Consider the following 15,590-nt stretch of genomic DNA (forward strand, 5'->3'; position numbering starts at 1 on the left):
GGGTGCAGGACGCTCCCCGCGCCGTGCCCTGCCGTGCAAGCGGGCGACGAGCCTACTCTGTCCGTGCCGCAGCTCGGCTGCGCCTCTTCCTCCGCAGCCAAGGTCTGCTGCAGACATACTGAGCCAGTGATACAGAGAGAGGGAAAAAAAGGCTGTTAGGAGCCACTGTGTCAGCCCTACCGAACACAGAGGTATGACAACAGCTCCAATGGGCTGTGGCTGTGATCTGTAGCAAATGGCTTTCCTACACCAGCTTAGTAGCTCGCTTTTCACTACACCACTGAGTGATGCAGAAAAGTGGACGCTCTCTGAGAACAGCAATCAAATGCACGGCAACCACCATGAGGATAAGAAGCACGTGTTAAAACATTTCTACATGGGCTTCCAGCGGGGAGAAGGATCAGCTCTGGAGGACTGAACATGAGACTGAAACACATGCATTGCATTTTCCAGTTCAAATTGCTGTTGTTCATCTATGTCCAAGTGGGCTTGGTACGATGATACAGGGAGAAGTAATGCTGTTGGGTACCGATGAGCTAACCTTTCAGCTTAGTTCAAATTCTGCTTTAGAGAACATATACAAAGACTACCTTGGACTATGTCAAAGTTCCTTGTTTGCATTATCTAGGCTGCTAGGCTGGTGGATGTGAGGCCCAGGAACGGAACGAGTTGAGATGTGCACCGAAAAAAGTGCATCAGTAGTGAAGCAAGACCAGCTTAAACAGCAGATGAGCTTTCTACAGGGCAGGACTGGGGTTTGTTGCAGAACCAGATCAGAGGCCTGAAATTTGTGTACCCTGCCTTTTGTCTTTTCACTGTCGTTCCTCTTTCAAGGCATTTCATCCTCTCATTTATCCTGTAGAGGTAATGTTAGCGATGATTTAACCTGTGGGCCAACAGTTTGACTTGCTTGTATTTTCTTACATTATGACAATTGCAAGAAGTGTGTTTATAAATACATGAGTACACAGGGGTAGGTTTGCCAAAGGAAAGCTGTCGGGCTCTGAATGCACTTGTAAGGTGTTTACACAGCAATCCAAAGACAAGCAGTTCACAAAGCAATAGTCACCTGAAGAGACTGAGAAAACTTCATGGATCTAATTCCTACCCACCTAAAATAACTGAGGTCTGTCCACTCCGCAGCACTGTGGTATCTGAGGAGTTATTGTTAAACCTTTGAGAATGCCCTGCTCCCTGGTCATGTGCCTGATTTGAGATGGTTTAGATAAAGTAACTGTACACAGCAATCGCTGCCTGCACCAGTCACAGGAAGGGGCTGCCAGGCCTATTCATTCCCTTTCTATCCTGGCAAACTCATTTGACCTCTGGGATGGCTATGAACCTGACAGACTTGAAGGAGTGCAGTCTGCTAATCACATTCATGGAGTTCAAGCAGAGGAATTCATAAAGTGTGGTGATTTTCAGAAAGCTTTGGGAGAGGGGGGTGGAACCTAGATTTCTCAGTGCTGCAAGGGTTTGAACGGGGGTACTTGCATCAGTGTATTCCCTTAATTCCTGGAAATTCTTGGTGCCCCAGGAATAACAGAGTGTATCATCTGCCAGTTTATCAGAGTGGGAAAACTCCAAACCTCAAGTTCTGTATAACAAGAAAGGAGAAAAAACAGCTCTTAAGGTAACAGAGCGCAACCTGTGTGCACACAACACAGGCAGGGGCTAGGATTGCATGCTGTTAAAGCACAGCTTTATAAACACAGCACGGACTTGGCACTGGAGGGCATCTTTCTTCCCCTGCACTATTGATCCACAGCCCTGCCTTGGGTACTCTGGCCGGTTGCAATTAACACGGGGTTGCACATGAACCTCTGACACTGCCTTTCCCCTTCCCACCTCACCAAGAAAAAAAAGTTTAAAAAAGAGCAGCAATGGTGACAGAACTCTACCCCCTGTCATTAAGCGCTTCCTTAGCATCATTCAGCTTCCAGTCCCAGGGGTGCGACCTCACTGGGGATTGTTCCCCCCCACTGTGGGTGACAGGCCACAGGAGGGCAATTCCACTGGCCGATGTGGCGCTTCACAAACAGGGGGCCGGCTGCAGCAGAGGACGCAGCCCGATGGCAGGACTGGAGCATGAGCAACGGGAGGTGTTGGCCGTCCAGTGGCTTTGTGAGATCAGCTTTGGCATAAGCCTCTCCCTCTGCCTTCTCGCAGTGCTGCAGCCCTGGTATACAGCCCTTGTTTCTCTCCCTCGTCTTTTCCCAAGATCTAAAAGGTGAAGAAAGGTCAGAGAGGAGTTAAAGCTGGGTTTTTTGCATACAGAGACTCAGCTCTGATTTGATTCTGTTCTGTCTGGGTTGGCCTCCAGAACATCAGGGGTCAAAAAAAAAAAAAACAACAAAGCAAGTTTACAAATAGGAAGCAAGGGCCTTCCTTCAAACCCTAGGGCACAAGGGCTCAAGGAAGTGGTTCAAAACATTCTCCAGGCTTCTCAGAATGAAGCAATATGAAAAGTCCTTAAGCTAGGAAGGGAATCCATTCTCCTGGAAGCCTTTGCTTTTCACAATGTCCTTGAAGGCAGAGCCTGCAAGTGAGCAGCTATAGAGAGGTTCCCTCAACACACCTATCCACCTACACCTCAGAGTTCAAAAACTGCAGGAGCCTGGTTGAGGAAGCAAGCGTATGAGAGGGTGTTTGAGTTTGATCTGCTCAGCTTAAGAGCAAAGGGATATCAAGGCCACAGTGGAATGCTACATGCTTCATACTGATTGAATTAGAAGGGAGGCAGGAAATGTTAGCCATTGGAGCTGTATCCAGCTATGCTGTTTAAGCAGGAGCATGGCAAAGATGCATCGTGCAGGTCTGCAAGACCATATAACATAATAAGGTGTGTGTCAGCACAAAGTTGGCTGTGGGTCTGGTGAGGGCAGGGAAAGAAAGGAAAAAACTTCACAAGGTTTTATTTGAGGCCACCGTTAGTGTACAGAGAAAAGCACTACAAGTACAGCTTCTGTGTGTTTGCATCTACTTTCTGGGTTTCAGTGAAGGGAATCTTTACACAATGGGGGCCTACATGTTACTAGTTGGTTTTACTCCTCTCTTCTGCTTTACACATTTCAGCCAAAGTCACTGCCCTGAGCACCAATATGCTCTCCCCTTCAGAGTGCATTTGCTACCAAGGGAAGGTAACTGTCATCTTAGTTTCTATTTTCTCCCTTGCAAGCCTTACATGTGTCAGCCTTTGTAAACTGCTGCTAACTGATCTGTCAAGATAGTCAGAAAATTAAGATAAAGCAGTGGGCTGTTTGAGTGAAGGGGCTTCCGCCTTCCTCAGACCTTTTGCTGTATATTGTTAGGAATTCAGCAGTAACTTGGAGGTTATCATAGAGAAAGGAATTCCTTCAGCCAGGGCATAATGCAAAGGTGGGAGGTAAAAGAAAGCAGAGGTTTCTTTCTGGGCCTGACCTGGCCCTGAATTACAGGAGGTGGCAAGGTCTTCAGTCAGTGGGAAGTAAAGATGCCATGGAATCCATAAGGCATTTGCACTGCGACTTCTGCTCGCCCCAATTCTCTGAAGGTCTCTGCATCCAAGACAAGCAGGAAAGCACTTTGGTTCTGCAGTATGAAGAGAAAGCCAGAATGAATGCCCAGGCTGAACTTCATTCCACTGTCCAACTCACTATATCTGTCACCCACAAGGGACCCCAAATGTAAAACCAGGCCATGCGGTCAGGTACAACCAGACCATACAGACTAAACCTTCTAAGACAGTTGGCCAGGAGCACTGATAGTCACAGATGCCACTCAAGAAACACTGATATTCCAAGGTACACTCCTATTCAAAGTTTGTCTGGCTGTGCTTGGCCGTTGCAGAGGCACACACCTCGGGGAGCATGGTGCTAGAACTATCTGCCAGAGTGCCTCAAATTCAGTTTTGTGGTTTAGAAAGTATAGCTAAAACTATGTGACTTTGATGAACTAGTAGCAATAAGATACCTCAGTGGGGGAGACCACAACAGACAAGATGACTCCGCTGTCTTCTGCTGTGGCATTAGGTACCGGCACAAACACAGGCTCTGATGGGTAGGATCCAATCTCCCGCCAAATCTAGCAAGCATAGTAACATATGGATGTGTTTAATTTCATTAATACTTGTCTACTACAGTTAGCAGAGTTGCAGGTTGGGGTGCACCCCACAGATACACAGGCATACTCTGTGCTACAAGAAACCTATAGTTCAACTTTTTAATTAATTCTTTTGATTTCAATAGTATGATGGTGTCAGTGTTGTGACAGCATGCCCATTGTGCCAGGCATCATGGAAACAGGCAGTGAAAACGGTTCTTATTTACTCATTTCATCCAACAGCTTGCGCTGGCACAGGTATTAGCTACAAGCTCAGAAAACACGACCATCCTAGCCGGCACAGCCACCTTTACACCACTCTCGTGCAGACCATGTTGTGTCCAGGCAGTGTGGAGAGGTGCCATGCCAGCAGAGAGGAGGTTTATCACCATCACCACCTGAGGGCATAGCTCTGCTCCTATTGCAGGGAGGGCCATAGCAGCCCAAAGCTATGCCGAAGGAGGGAGCTTTTACTGCAAAATTAGTATCTGGAGCAAACAATTAAAATGAGTGTCTCTTTCTGAGGATTCCTAACTCTTTCTAGCTTCCAGGAAACTCTCTGATTAGTAAATGTTTAACACTTTAGAGATCATTATTCCCTGTTTAAGGGAGACACAGGAAAAATCCCAGCTTGTGTTTGCAGTTGGAAATATCCTAAACCTTGTTTCTTGCCCAAGTCATAAATACTTTGGCAGTTTATCTACAACTGCCTATGCTACTCAGGTATCTTCTGTACTGTCTGGTAAAAGATGACTCTTCTTTGGCCTGGAAGACACATGCATACTTTATCCAACCCTTTCTGTTCTCTCATCTCTCTAGGAACCTGGAGTGGTATCCTCTTCTGTTTCGTGTGTGCCACATTCATAAGGTGTGAGGGGAGAGATGAAATTAGGAATCTCATCTCAGACCCATTTGAACAAAGACCCCTAAAGAGTAAATTGCCTAGTAAATGACACATCATCAAGGCCAGTTCAGTGGAATGACTCCCATTGCTGAAAAAAGGTAATCTCACTTCACCTCACCTTGAAATTCTTGGTCTCCACATCAACCTTGATCAAGGAATCTCCAACCAAATGCTGAAAACCACATCCATAAAAGTAACGGTATCTCCTACCATTGTACCGAGAGTAGTTGATCTGGGGGAACTCCAAGCCCCCAACGTTTTCAAAGCCCTCAGGGTGGAGATTTTCATGTGTGCACCAGACCTAGAAAAAGTATGCATTACCCAAGTGTCAGTTTAGCTTTGGCTGGGCAGAAGACCTGACTGGTCCCACCAACCCACTGCGCAACCATTGTGGAGAAGAAATGTTTAAAGATGAACCTGACATCGCACTGAGGCAGGTAGAAGCACCAACTCCATCTCCCTTATCTGTTTCATCCAAAGAACTCACTGACCATCACAGACCTTGGAAACTTCAAGGACCAGTCTAATATGAAAAACAGGAGCAAGTCCAAGTATTCCTGCACTCCTAGCTCAGAAAATCCCAGGTCCAGCACTCAGCAATCCGATGTACAAAGTACACACAGAGATGACTCCACTCATAGGGGACAACATGTGTTCTACACCACCGAATGCCACTCTGTAGGGCTGTTCAGAGCTGGAAGCAAAGAGCAGTTCTGTACCCAGGCGAAAGCATGGAGGATTTTGTCAATGAAGAAGCTGAAGTTTGGCCAATTATCACACAGGCTCATAATCCACTTGGGCATTTTCAGTGAGTCACAATCTGTCTTTGCTCTTTCATTTAAGGCAATGTGGTAGTCTTTATACTAAAGCACTGAGTCCCATTTTAGTAATGACCAAACCTTGCTTGCTTGTTTGATGGGCAAGATCTGAGAAGATAATAGCACAGGATGATAACTGTTGCAGGCAATCTCATCACAGCCATAAATGCAGTTAGGTCTTTAATACATACCTTGCCATCTGCATCTTTCACGGCACTTGCCAATGTGTAAGAGAGTGGGTTCAGATTCTTCCCTACAGGTGTGTCTGAATTCACATTCAGTGGGAGAACAAAGCGACGAGGGAAAGCTCGGGAGATTGAGTCATAAATCTATTACAGAGACAGAAAGTTATGGTGATGGAGAGAGGAGAGTAGCATTTCGGGCTAAGTGCCCTTTTAGGGAACAATTCTGAAGTTTTAGACATTCCTCCACCCCTGAAATCATCATCTTCTATCTATTATGTGTTTTACCAAGTTCTGTTAAGGGATCTGCTTGTTCCAGTACTTTAGAGTAGAAAGCAAAAAGATGGTCACCATTGCTTTCACAGTAATTAATGCTAAGTTGGGTATGCAAATCACTAAGTTATCCTCCAAATCCATCAGTGGGACATATGCTGCGCTATATTTTATTCAGAACAGACTTATATTGATCCTTTTTACAGCCTGTCCACATATGCCCCACTGACTGTGTGACTTAGGCTCTTCTTGCCCAGCCAAGACCATGAGCTAATAGAGGGATTAGTGAAAATGGGACCTCCGGAGTGCTGAGCAAGCAGAGAGGATACCCCTGCTGGAAACCCACCCTCTACAGGCCTGTTGGTGATTCGTAGCAGTCCCACTTAGGAAGCCTGAGGCTGGACAAAGCACTGAGAAACTTCCACATTATTTTAAATAATATGAACTATGATGGAAGAAGAACTTTATAAGTATATAAGCTACATGTGGTTACAAAGCTTCAGAAGAAAAACTGCTTGATTGCAGACTGTCTCAGATCTTTGTGGGATGACAGCATGATGCGGACACCGACCATGCTGCTTGCTGTTAATGTCGGAGCATAAATGTTGGCTCTCTCAAATTAATGGACAGAGAGGCTTGTCCAGAGGATGGCTGGAAATCTGACTAAATGTTCTACATCAGTCTGTGGAGGAGCTTTCCTCTCCCCTGGATGATAAGGTGAGCAGGAGGAGACTACTGTACCCCAGTTCAATGCCTGAAGTTGGCCTGCATGATTTCCCTCTTCTGTTCTCAGGTACACATGGACTTCATGTTTGGGAAGTCTAGGGTAGTGGTGGAGTTACTTGGGGAGCATATGGGAGAGCAAACTAGCAGCTCCAAGTGTGGAAGACATTCAGCGGGTTGCATGAGAGGAATAATTGCACAATTGCCACAAAAGTTCTGTTCAAGCCAAGTTTCGAACCTGTAATACTTCTGAATATCAAGCCTTCTAAATGAAACAAGTGGCAAGGACCCTCTTTTGGTGTTTTTCAGTTACTTCAATCTGTAACTCACCAGTGCAACACGAAACTTCACTTTAATCATATGTGCTCATCTTGAAACCCTCCTTTCAAAGCTTTTATGTAGCTCACAGTAAACTGATTGGTTGAGGAACTCTGCCAGACAAAATATGGTTTAGTCAACAAGGAAAAGCACTAAGCACGGTTTGGGGAAAACAGCCAAATCATGCTCAGGCATGTTTTAGTCTTTCGGTGCAGCATAAATTTAAGATTCTGTTCTGAAATGACTTGCACTCATTTGTGTGTATACAGTTTAATAGCTATGCTGCTTATCAGTTAAAGAAAGTGGATGGTGGAAACATACACTTAATGTTTACATAAGGACACCTTCAGAGGGCTCAAATTATAGCTCTTTTGTGCTCAGAGAATGGTGAACAAAAGCTGGAATCAGGTTGCAGAGCAAATGTCATATTAACACTATGCTGTACTTTAATTAATGTTCCCCACATCTTTGTAAAAAAACAACAAAAGAAAGCAGAACAAAATGACCCTACAGGGACCCATCTGTACACTTTTCAGATCAGAACTGACTTGCTTCTAGACAGCTCGGAACATAGACAGAGGAAGTTCAGATTTGTCTGAACATGTTGTAGAAAAGCCTGCCCTTCACGCACAATATGGTGGGTTTCCAATAAACACATCTGCAGTACAAGAAACTGAAAGCAACCCCACTTTTCCAGTGTATGACCTATGCAAAATAATGTCTCTTACGTGGCTTTAAATGGTGCTTTTCACAGAGTTGGACATAATAAATTATTTATGAGTGCATGCTATTGTGAGGTGAATGTGAGGAACAATGTAGGGGTTTCTGTGATGTTTGGGTTTCTGTGATTTACATAATAAAGGCTGGTTTTCTCAAGTAATGCCTTTAAACAGCAGGGTTTCTTTTTCTTTTGCCCTTTAAAAGTCATGCAGAAACTTATTTTGCATACTTTCTTGGGGGAAAAATTCTATTACACAGGGATATGGAAAACAACTATCATTAAAAACAAGATTTTAAAACAGCAGTACATTCTGCCAGGCTGATGGAGATCTGTGTCACACACCAGTTTTAAAAGTTTCAAGGAAATGCTCCATGGAGATTATCTGCTAAGATAGGAAAGGAAAGAAAAATACCAACATATCAATAGGTCATAATTTTAGTTTTTACATATAGTCGTGGTTCCTTTCCCCAGTTCACATCCTGTGCCTTGTGGTCCCCCATAGCATTCTCCATTCTACTAACCTGACCCTTGCTTCAGAAAAGTAACTCAAGCAGCATGCTGCCGCATCAGATCCTATGCAACACAAATGCAAACGTCTTACCTGATCTAGACCTTCCCCACTCCTCCGCAGATTCTGAAGTTTGTAAGTAGCCAGAGTTGTTCCATCATCCTGGCAGCACAGATCAAGGACCACACAGCCGTGATCTTCAAAGGCATTGATTTGATGGAAAGTAGCAAAGGGCTTACTGTACCACTGCCCTGGCAGCACCTACAGTGACCATAAGATGGGCTAAATTTCCTCTCTAAAGATCCTAGCCACGCCTCAGAGTTTTCTCTTCTCTCCCCCATTTCATTCCCCACTCATTCCTTGGCATTTGTCTTGTGCCCTTGTGTTACTACAGAATGGCTACTTTAAGCCAGTACGTAGGCAAAACCAGATGAAGAAAAGCCAAACTGTAAAGCAGCCCAGGGTAGGCCCTTTGCTGTCATGACTCCATCCCTATAGCATCATTCCCAGGCTATGACTGACCTTTCTATACTCCGTAGCACTTGGGAACTGCATTTCAGTCCCTGTGCTGCAGTCCCAGGAATACCAAACTGCTTATTTCTACTTGTTCTTTTAGGGCTGGCCCTCAGCACAGGAAAGACATGTTGGAGCAGGTCCAGAGGAGGGCCACAAAGATGATCAGAGGGATGGAACATCTGTCCTATGAAGAATGGCTGAGAGAGTTGGGGCTATTCAGCCTGGAGAAGAGAAGGCTCCAGGGATGTCTTATTGCAGCCTTTCAGTACTTAAAGGGGGCTTATAGGAAAAGTGGGACAGACTTTTTAGCAGGGCCTGTTGCGATAGAACAAGGGGTAATGGTATTAAACTAAAAGAGGGTAGATTTAGACTAGATGTAAGGAAAAAATTTTGACAATGAGGGTGGTGGAACACTGGCACAGGTGGGAAGGGGCTCTGAGCAACCTGATCTGGTTGAACATGTCCCTGCTTATGGCAGGGCAGTTGGACTAGATGACCTTTAAAGATCCCTTCCAACACAAACTAGTCTATGTTTCTACAAAATGCGTGAAGTAATCCCATTTCTAATAAACCTACACCCATCCTTACAAAGCCTATATTGCAGTAACTTCTGGATTGATTCTTACAGCTACCTGTGGCTACTACCCAGCACTTTTCTCTTGGAATCTAAGATTCTAGCTACAGCTGCACAGCTGCTGGAAAGGCCAAAGATCCACCTACCTCCCCAGTGTGCTTATTCACCACATGGAAGCAAGTATTGTACTGAGGCTCCCAGCTTATCCCTTCAGAAATGGCTTTCCCACGGAGTTTGGAAGTGATAATCTGCAACAGATTCAGCTTGATGGGTTGCTCAATGAAAATGATGTAGTTTTCACTCATCCCTTAAAAGAGAAGGAAGGAGATATCATCCAAGCATTAGGCAAGGGAGATGATACAAAATCTCAGGGGCAGAGGGCCAGTGAACAGCCCTTTCTGCCTCACAGTAAGCTAAATCCACAGAGTTTGAGATGATAGAAAGCGTTCTTACCAAAGCTGTGATAGTAGGAGGGTTTCATCTTATCCATTGGAGCAATGGAGCACAGCACTTTTGCCCCCTCTAATGTGTCACTACAGTTTGACTTTTGTGGAGGGACCTGAATGATATTATACCTAGACCCTGTAAAGAAGAAAGGGTATTCAACACCACTAAGACGTAAGACTGTCCACATTCATGAAACCAAAGTTGGGTTCTGTTCCCTTCTGTTGCCCTAGAATACTAGGAACCACAGTCATAGCTAAACTGAGCAGAAAACAAAAAGCCCATTATCAAGTCAATAAAACAACCAACAGAGGATTACCTAGGAAAAAAAGAAGCTTGAAAGGAAGTATCTTCTCAGTCTGGTAGATTGACATCTAATTTTACTGTCTGCAATGCATTACTTATGTTAGAGTACCCTGTAACAACAGGATCAGGAAAAAAACCAAGTGCATATCTTGTGTATCAAAGGAAATGAAAACTTTGAGCTTTGGTGATGACTCATTTAACACTCATTTAACAGATCTGAGCATATGGGCAGGAAAGAATGGCACATTTGAAAAATAATCTATAGTTTGGTCTCTCCAGTTGAAAACAGCATATGCTGCAAAGCTAGATATTGCTAAAGCCAAAAGGAAATGAAAACAGCAAGAATGAAAAATTATCAAAACTGGGAAACTGCTTAGTGAACTGGAACCAGCCTGAGGTATCGTAATAAAAGGCAGTGGCTGTTTTCACAGGCCTCAGGCACCTGAACAAGAAGGTTTTTATGTAACTTACAATGAATTCTAGCTCTCAGCAGCCATGTCAAAGTGCGTAACTAGATCCCAATTACAGGCAATGCTCATGGTTTTGGGAAGAAGAAAAATATCACAGAAAATTCAGCTTTGCTGTAACATAGCCAAGTCGCTGTAATAAATTCCACCTTCTCTCCTGCATAAACCCCTACGGTCCTTATCAAAAGACAGTTATTGTAAGTAGAAAATATGTGGCTAATTGTTAAAATTCTTTGGATGAGGCTTCAACGCTGTATGGGACTTTAAAAATCATTCTCCTGTTTTCCATCAAAGCTTGGGAGAGGAAGAGGGGATATGAATATCTGTTGCATATTCACAGGCCAAACTCGGAAGCATCTGAAACTAATTCCTGAGAGAAGACATTTTTATGGCACAGGCTGATACCCTGAAATAAGAACTAATCTGGTTTGCCACCATTTTGACACAAAGAGAAACAGCAATTTCAAGGTCTCTTTAGACACTGAAGTTTCTTCAACAGCTGCTCCTTGAAGCAGCAGTGAGAAGCAGCCTGTACACCAGCCCACGAGCCAGGCCTGGTCATGCCCAGTCTTACCATGTTTCCCATAGGAATTGCCCATGTTGTATGTTGTCCCATCAGACTCATAATGAGGATGAGCAGTGGCCCCATTCACTGCAACAAATTTGCTCCAGTCTACCTGCAAATGCCAAAGATTTTCAGTCAGTATAGGAGTTTCCTGTTGCTCTGTAGCAAGCCACAGTCTTTCTAGATGTTGGTTTCGTGGAAGTCTAAGGAAGAATTAGATGATTACGGCCCTAATGTGGGGTCTGGACTTAAGCTGGCAGTCTTCCTGAAATCCTTGAAAATCAACGGTGTTTCTCTCTGTGTTAGTCCTATCAGTAAAATGGGACTAATAGCACTAGCCATTTCTCTGGGAGACATGAACATTACTGATGGCAGGAAGTGCTGACAGTGGGAATGTTGCCCGTATGAGCATTTTAGCTAGGACCCCACGTAATAACCAGACAGCATGAAGAGACAGTCACTGCCCCAAAAAATCACGAAGTTTTCTGAAAGCACCAATAGCTAATTGACAGTCATCGTTTACTCTCCTCACAGAGAAAACAGTTTAGCTTCACTGTCTACAAATAGAAGGAACAGTTAGAGCAACAACTGTGAGTACTGTTAACATGTATTCCTGGTTCTGGGTTAGGGTGTGGTTTGGGCTCAGACAGTGGAGGGAATGTGTTGGGAAGAAAGTCTGAAGGAGAAAGTTGCAGGAAGATCAATCCATGCATTGAAACATTAAAGTATGGAAGATATGCTTCTTTTCCAGAAGTTTAAAAAAAAGGGCTTTCAAGTATCCAACTTGAGACCCTTTGGAAGGCCCCAGTAGAAAAGAGTGCCACACCACTGGAAGCTTAGAAAACCCTGTCCTTTTAAGGCATCTCAAATTAGAGAGTTTAAATGTTAAATCATCCCTTCCATTTCTTCACTTAGCCAAAAAATACCAGTCTGCATCTAAAAAGCAGCTTAAGGGGAATTTTTTTTTAATGACAAAATAGCTCAACAGAGCTGAACGGTCAAACTAAAAATACCCACACATCTTTTCCTCACTGCATTACGGTTTACAAAACAAATAAAATAGCAAATCATCAAACTCTCCATTGCAATATGCAAGTAGCATGCTATACTTCATAAACAAAGTTTCTTCATGACTCACAACTGATCCTATAGGGAGGGCGGGACTCCTGGAATGCCTCCCTCAAGATCTGAGGGTGTGCTGAGCCTGGTATTTTGTGATATTAAATAGTCTGTGATAACATATAGGCACAGTAGTTAATACTGACTCAGGAATGGCAGAATCTTTCCTCAGTCCTTCTCACGGTTGTCCAGCCCAGCAAATACCCGAATCCCTTCTAAGGGTGCAGGCAGGGGGACATATAGCTTATGCCGTCATTTCACAAGTCATATTCTTCCCTCAAATAGAGCCACACTCCTGTGAGACGATGCACGGAGTGTATGGGTAGACTTCTACTCTGACTTTTTGTTCATTTGCTAGCATGGGAGAAAATAAAGTGACAGCTGAACTTTGACTTGACTTTATATTGACCTCACCACCCATTTGCAACAGAGGTTTTAGTTAAGACTTTGAAGGACCATTTTGCAGTATTTAAAGCTGGGGGTGTAAGAAGGAGGTGAAGGGAACAGATAGGAAGAATGAAGAGACAGGACAAGAATACAGATGTGACATCAGTGATGTTAACTTCTTCCTGTATGCACTTTTGTTCTTCACACACTGGTAGGTACAGACAAGTCCAGACAAGTAGTGAGTGCACTGGAAGAATGCCAGCTGTACCCAAACGGAAACAAGTCTACATCTGTCTCTCCTCTGGCTTGCTACAGTGGGCAGTGACTGAATCTTCACTCATGAGAGCTGCCTTACTGCTAAGTAGATTTTTCAGAGCACACCACAAAGAGATGCTTACGGCTACAGCCCAGAGCTGCACCGATCAGATCTTTTGCAATCTGGGTTCCCCGTTGCTGCTCTTAGAAGCAGCAAGGAGTGATTGTCCTGTACCATAAGCTAACCCCCTTATCCCACCTGCCCACACCTTTTCTTTCGTTTCAAGCGTTTCCGGGTCCACTTTGTACATGTAGATACTCTCATTGCTGACATAATAGTCTCCTTTATACACAACGTAGTTGATACTGGCATTGTCACTTGGTTCTGAAACAAAATCACAGAGTTGTACACAGCTCTGTTTAATCTCACATCACATTATAGCAAGTTAGACATGTTTAAACAAATAAACCCATTTGTAATGACACTAATCCCTCTGTGATTCATTAAAATATCTCACTAATCTACAAAGGCACTCAGGAAACTGTCTGAACGGGTGAGTTCAGGATAAAAGGACAAGGACTGGTTCTTGTGGAAATCACTGCAGTGAAGCCAAGATAATCTTCATACTTCCATATGCCCTTTATTTCTGACCTCTTATTTCTTCATATCCCACTCCCTTTCTTCCCTAGCCAAAGTCCTCTCCTCTGACAGCCACATGAAGAGTGCCATGTTTGATTTACAGCACTGGAAACAAAAGAGGCAAGACTTGAAGCTACAACTTGGGCTGAGGGGAGGGCAGGGATGCTATTTGTGTGACAGAGCTTGGACAGGGAATGCTTCTTCTTCCCTATTCTTTCTCTTTAAAACTGAGTCAGAGAGATGCCTTCTGAGAGCTACACGTGCACAACAGCCAGAGCTGTTCTTGCCACTCCTAGGGGAGCTAAGACTCACTAGTCAGGTGCCTGAGAAGAGCTGAGGAAAAAGCAATTCCCCCAGTTGAACATTGTGTGTGTGGTGAACACAGAGCCTGAAGCTGGTACAGGAAAAGCCCAGAGGACAGGCCTTCTTGTAGTGAGGAATAGCCTACGTGTGTGTAAAAAGTCAAATAGGCAAGGGTGTGCAGGAACAAACTGCTGGAGCTTGGAAAAGAAGATGGGGGATGTAGATAGTTCTGAAACTTATTGAGAGGGCTGGGGTGGGGAGCTGGGGAGATAGGCAGACCAATGAGTGAAGGTATGACCACCTTTGCAGAGAACAGATGACATGGCAGGACAGGATCCGTCTCCTCAGGGAAGATAAGAAGCAGAAAATGGTCACACACATGACTAACAAGTTGCAAATTTTATGTCTGTTCTGGTTTTAGTGGAAAGTACTTTGCTTGCATTTAAGCCTATTTCTTTCCTGACATACACAGAATCCTATAGTTAATGGTACTTCCATTCCTGTGCAATACCATCTCTCACCCTACTCATATCATCTCCTGCACCTTAGTACAGGAAGGGAAAGATTATCCCACTTACTCTACAAGCTTAGCAAGGCAAGGTGTTTTAAGGGCAAAGCTGTGTCTCAGGTAGAATGGCAGATTGTAATGCTCATTATCAGGACTGCACTAGGTGTTCTTTGGGGAAAGATTTATGTTGGAAATTTGCTACAAACTCTGGAACTGAGTGAGCTGAAGGGGCACTAGAATATTAAACTGAATGTGCCTATTCCAGCTAAGTCTGACGCCAGCTTGCATTTTTGTTGTCGTTGTTCCAGGGGGTCAAAGGGCTCAGAATAGGCCTACCAGACTTCTTCACATCTCCCTTTAAACCTGACCACAATCTCCCCAAGAAAATAACAGATTATTTCTTATTTCTTAGAAACCGTCTTACGTGGCATCTCAAAGCGTGACATGAAGCGCCCAAAGACACTCTTGCATGGGTCCGGCATTGCCAGCGTCCCAAATTCTGAGACCACAATGCGGTTGTGCTGGCTGTTAGTCAGGTAGGAACTGCTCTGCAGAAACTTGCTCCGGTACGTCACTGTGCCATTCTTCAACTGGAATTGATGCAACAGGGCCATGCCATCAAACCAATGGTTAAATCTTCAAGAAGAGATAAATAGGAAAACAAGAGCTGGGCACTGTATGATGTTCTCCTATATTGTTCCCTCATTATTATTTGCAAAAAGCTAATGCCCAGATCCCATGAACGCTTAAACATGCATAGCCTTGTGATGAGTCTGGGAAAACATTTTAACTGAATGAAACAAATCAAGTGTATTTTCAGCTGTGGGACCTGAAGTTAGACACTGACTTTCAGTGAGATTTGAGCTCCCTGTATTACTTTTGAAAGTGGGCCTCAGGGACTTCTGAAAATGCTATGTATAACTTTTGGGGGAAATAATCTATACTGGTAAACCAATTACTCTGCAGACTTCTGTGTAGG

General features: G+C 44.1%; 1 protein-coding gene across 1 annotated transcript in view; it reads right to left on the minus strand.

Moving 5' to 3' along the window:
* Nucleotides 1-3,456: 3,456 nt before the first annotated feature.
* The window catches only part of BCO2 (beta-carotene oxygenase 2), a 21,123-nt gene continuing 8,989 nt past the window's right edge, over nucleotides 3,457-15,590 (minus strand). Inside the window, exons 3-12 of the mRNA XM_010290906.1 lie at nucleotides 15,036-15,247; nucleotides 13,430-13,545; nucleotides 11,409-11,511; nucleotides 10,071-10,199; nucleotides 9,764-9,924; nucleotides 8,621-8,788; nucleotides 5,994-6,131; nucleotides 5,103-5,285; nucleotides 3,952-4,062; nucleotides 3,457-3,570 (exon numbers count right to left, since the gene is read on the minus strand). Coding sequence (XP_010289208.1) covers nucleotides 3,457-3,570; nucleotides 3,952-4,062; nucleotides 5,103-5,285; nucleotides 5,994-6,131; nucleotides 8,621-8,788; nucleotides 9,764-9,924; nucleotides 10,071-10,199; nucleotides 11,409-11,511; nucleotides 13,430-13,545; nucleotides 15,036-15,247 — 1,435 coding nt within the window. The remainder of the gene's footprint in view (nucleotides 3,571-3,951; nucleotides 4,063-5,102; nucleotides 5,286-5,993; nucleotides 6,132-8,620; nucleotides 8,789-9,763; nucleotides 9,925-10,070; nucleotides 10,200-11,408; nucleotides 11,512-13,429; nucleotides 13,546-15,035; nucleotides 15,248-15,590) is intronic.

Source organism: Phaethon lepturus, unplaced genomic scaffold, assembly GCF_000687285.1.
Source record: "Phaethon lepturus isolate BGI_N335 unplaced genomic scaffold, ASM68728v1 scaffold20787, whole genome shotgun sequence".
NCBI lineage: Eukaryota > Metazoa > Chordata > Aves > Phaethontiformes > Phaethontidae > Phaethon > Phaethon lepturus.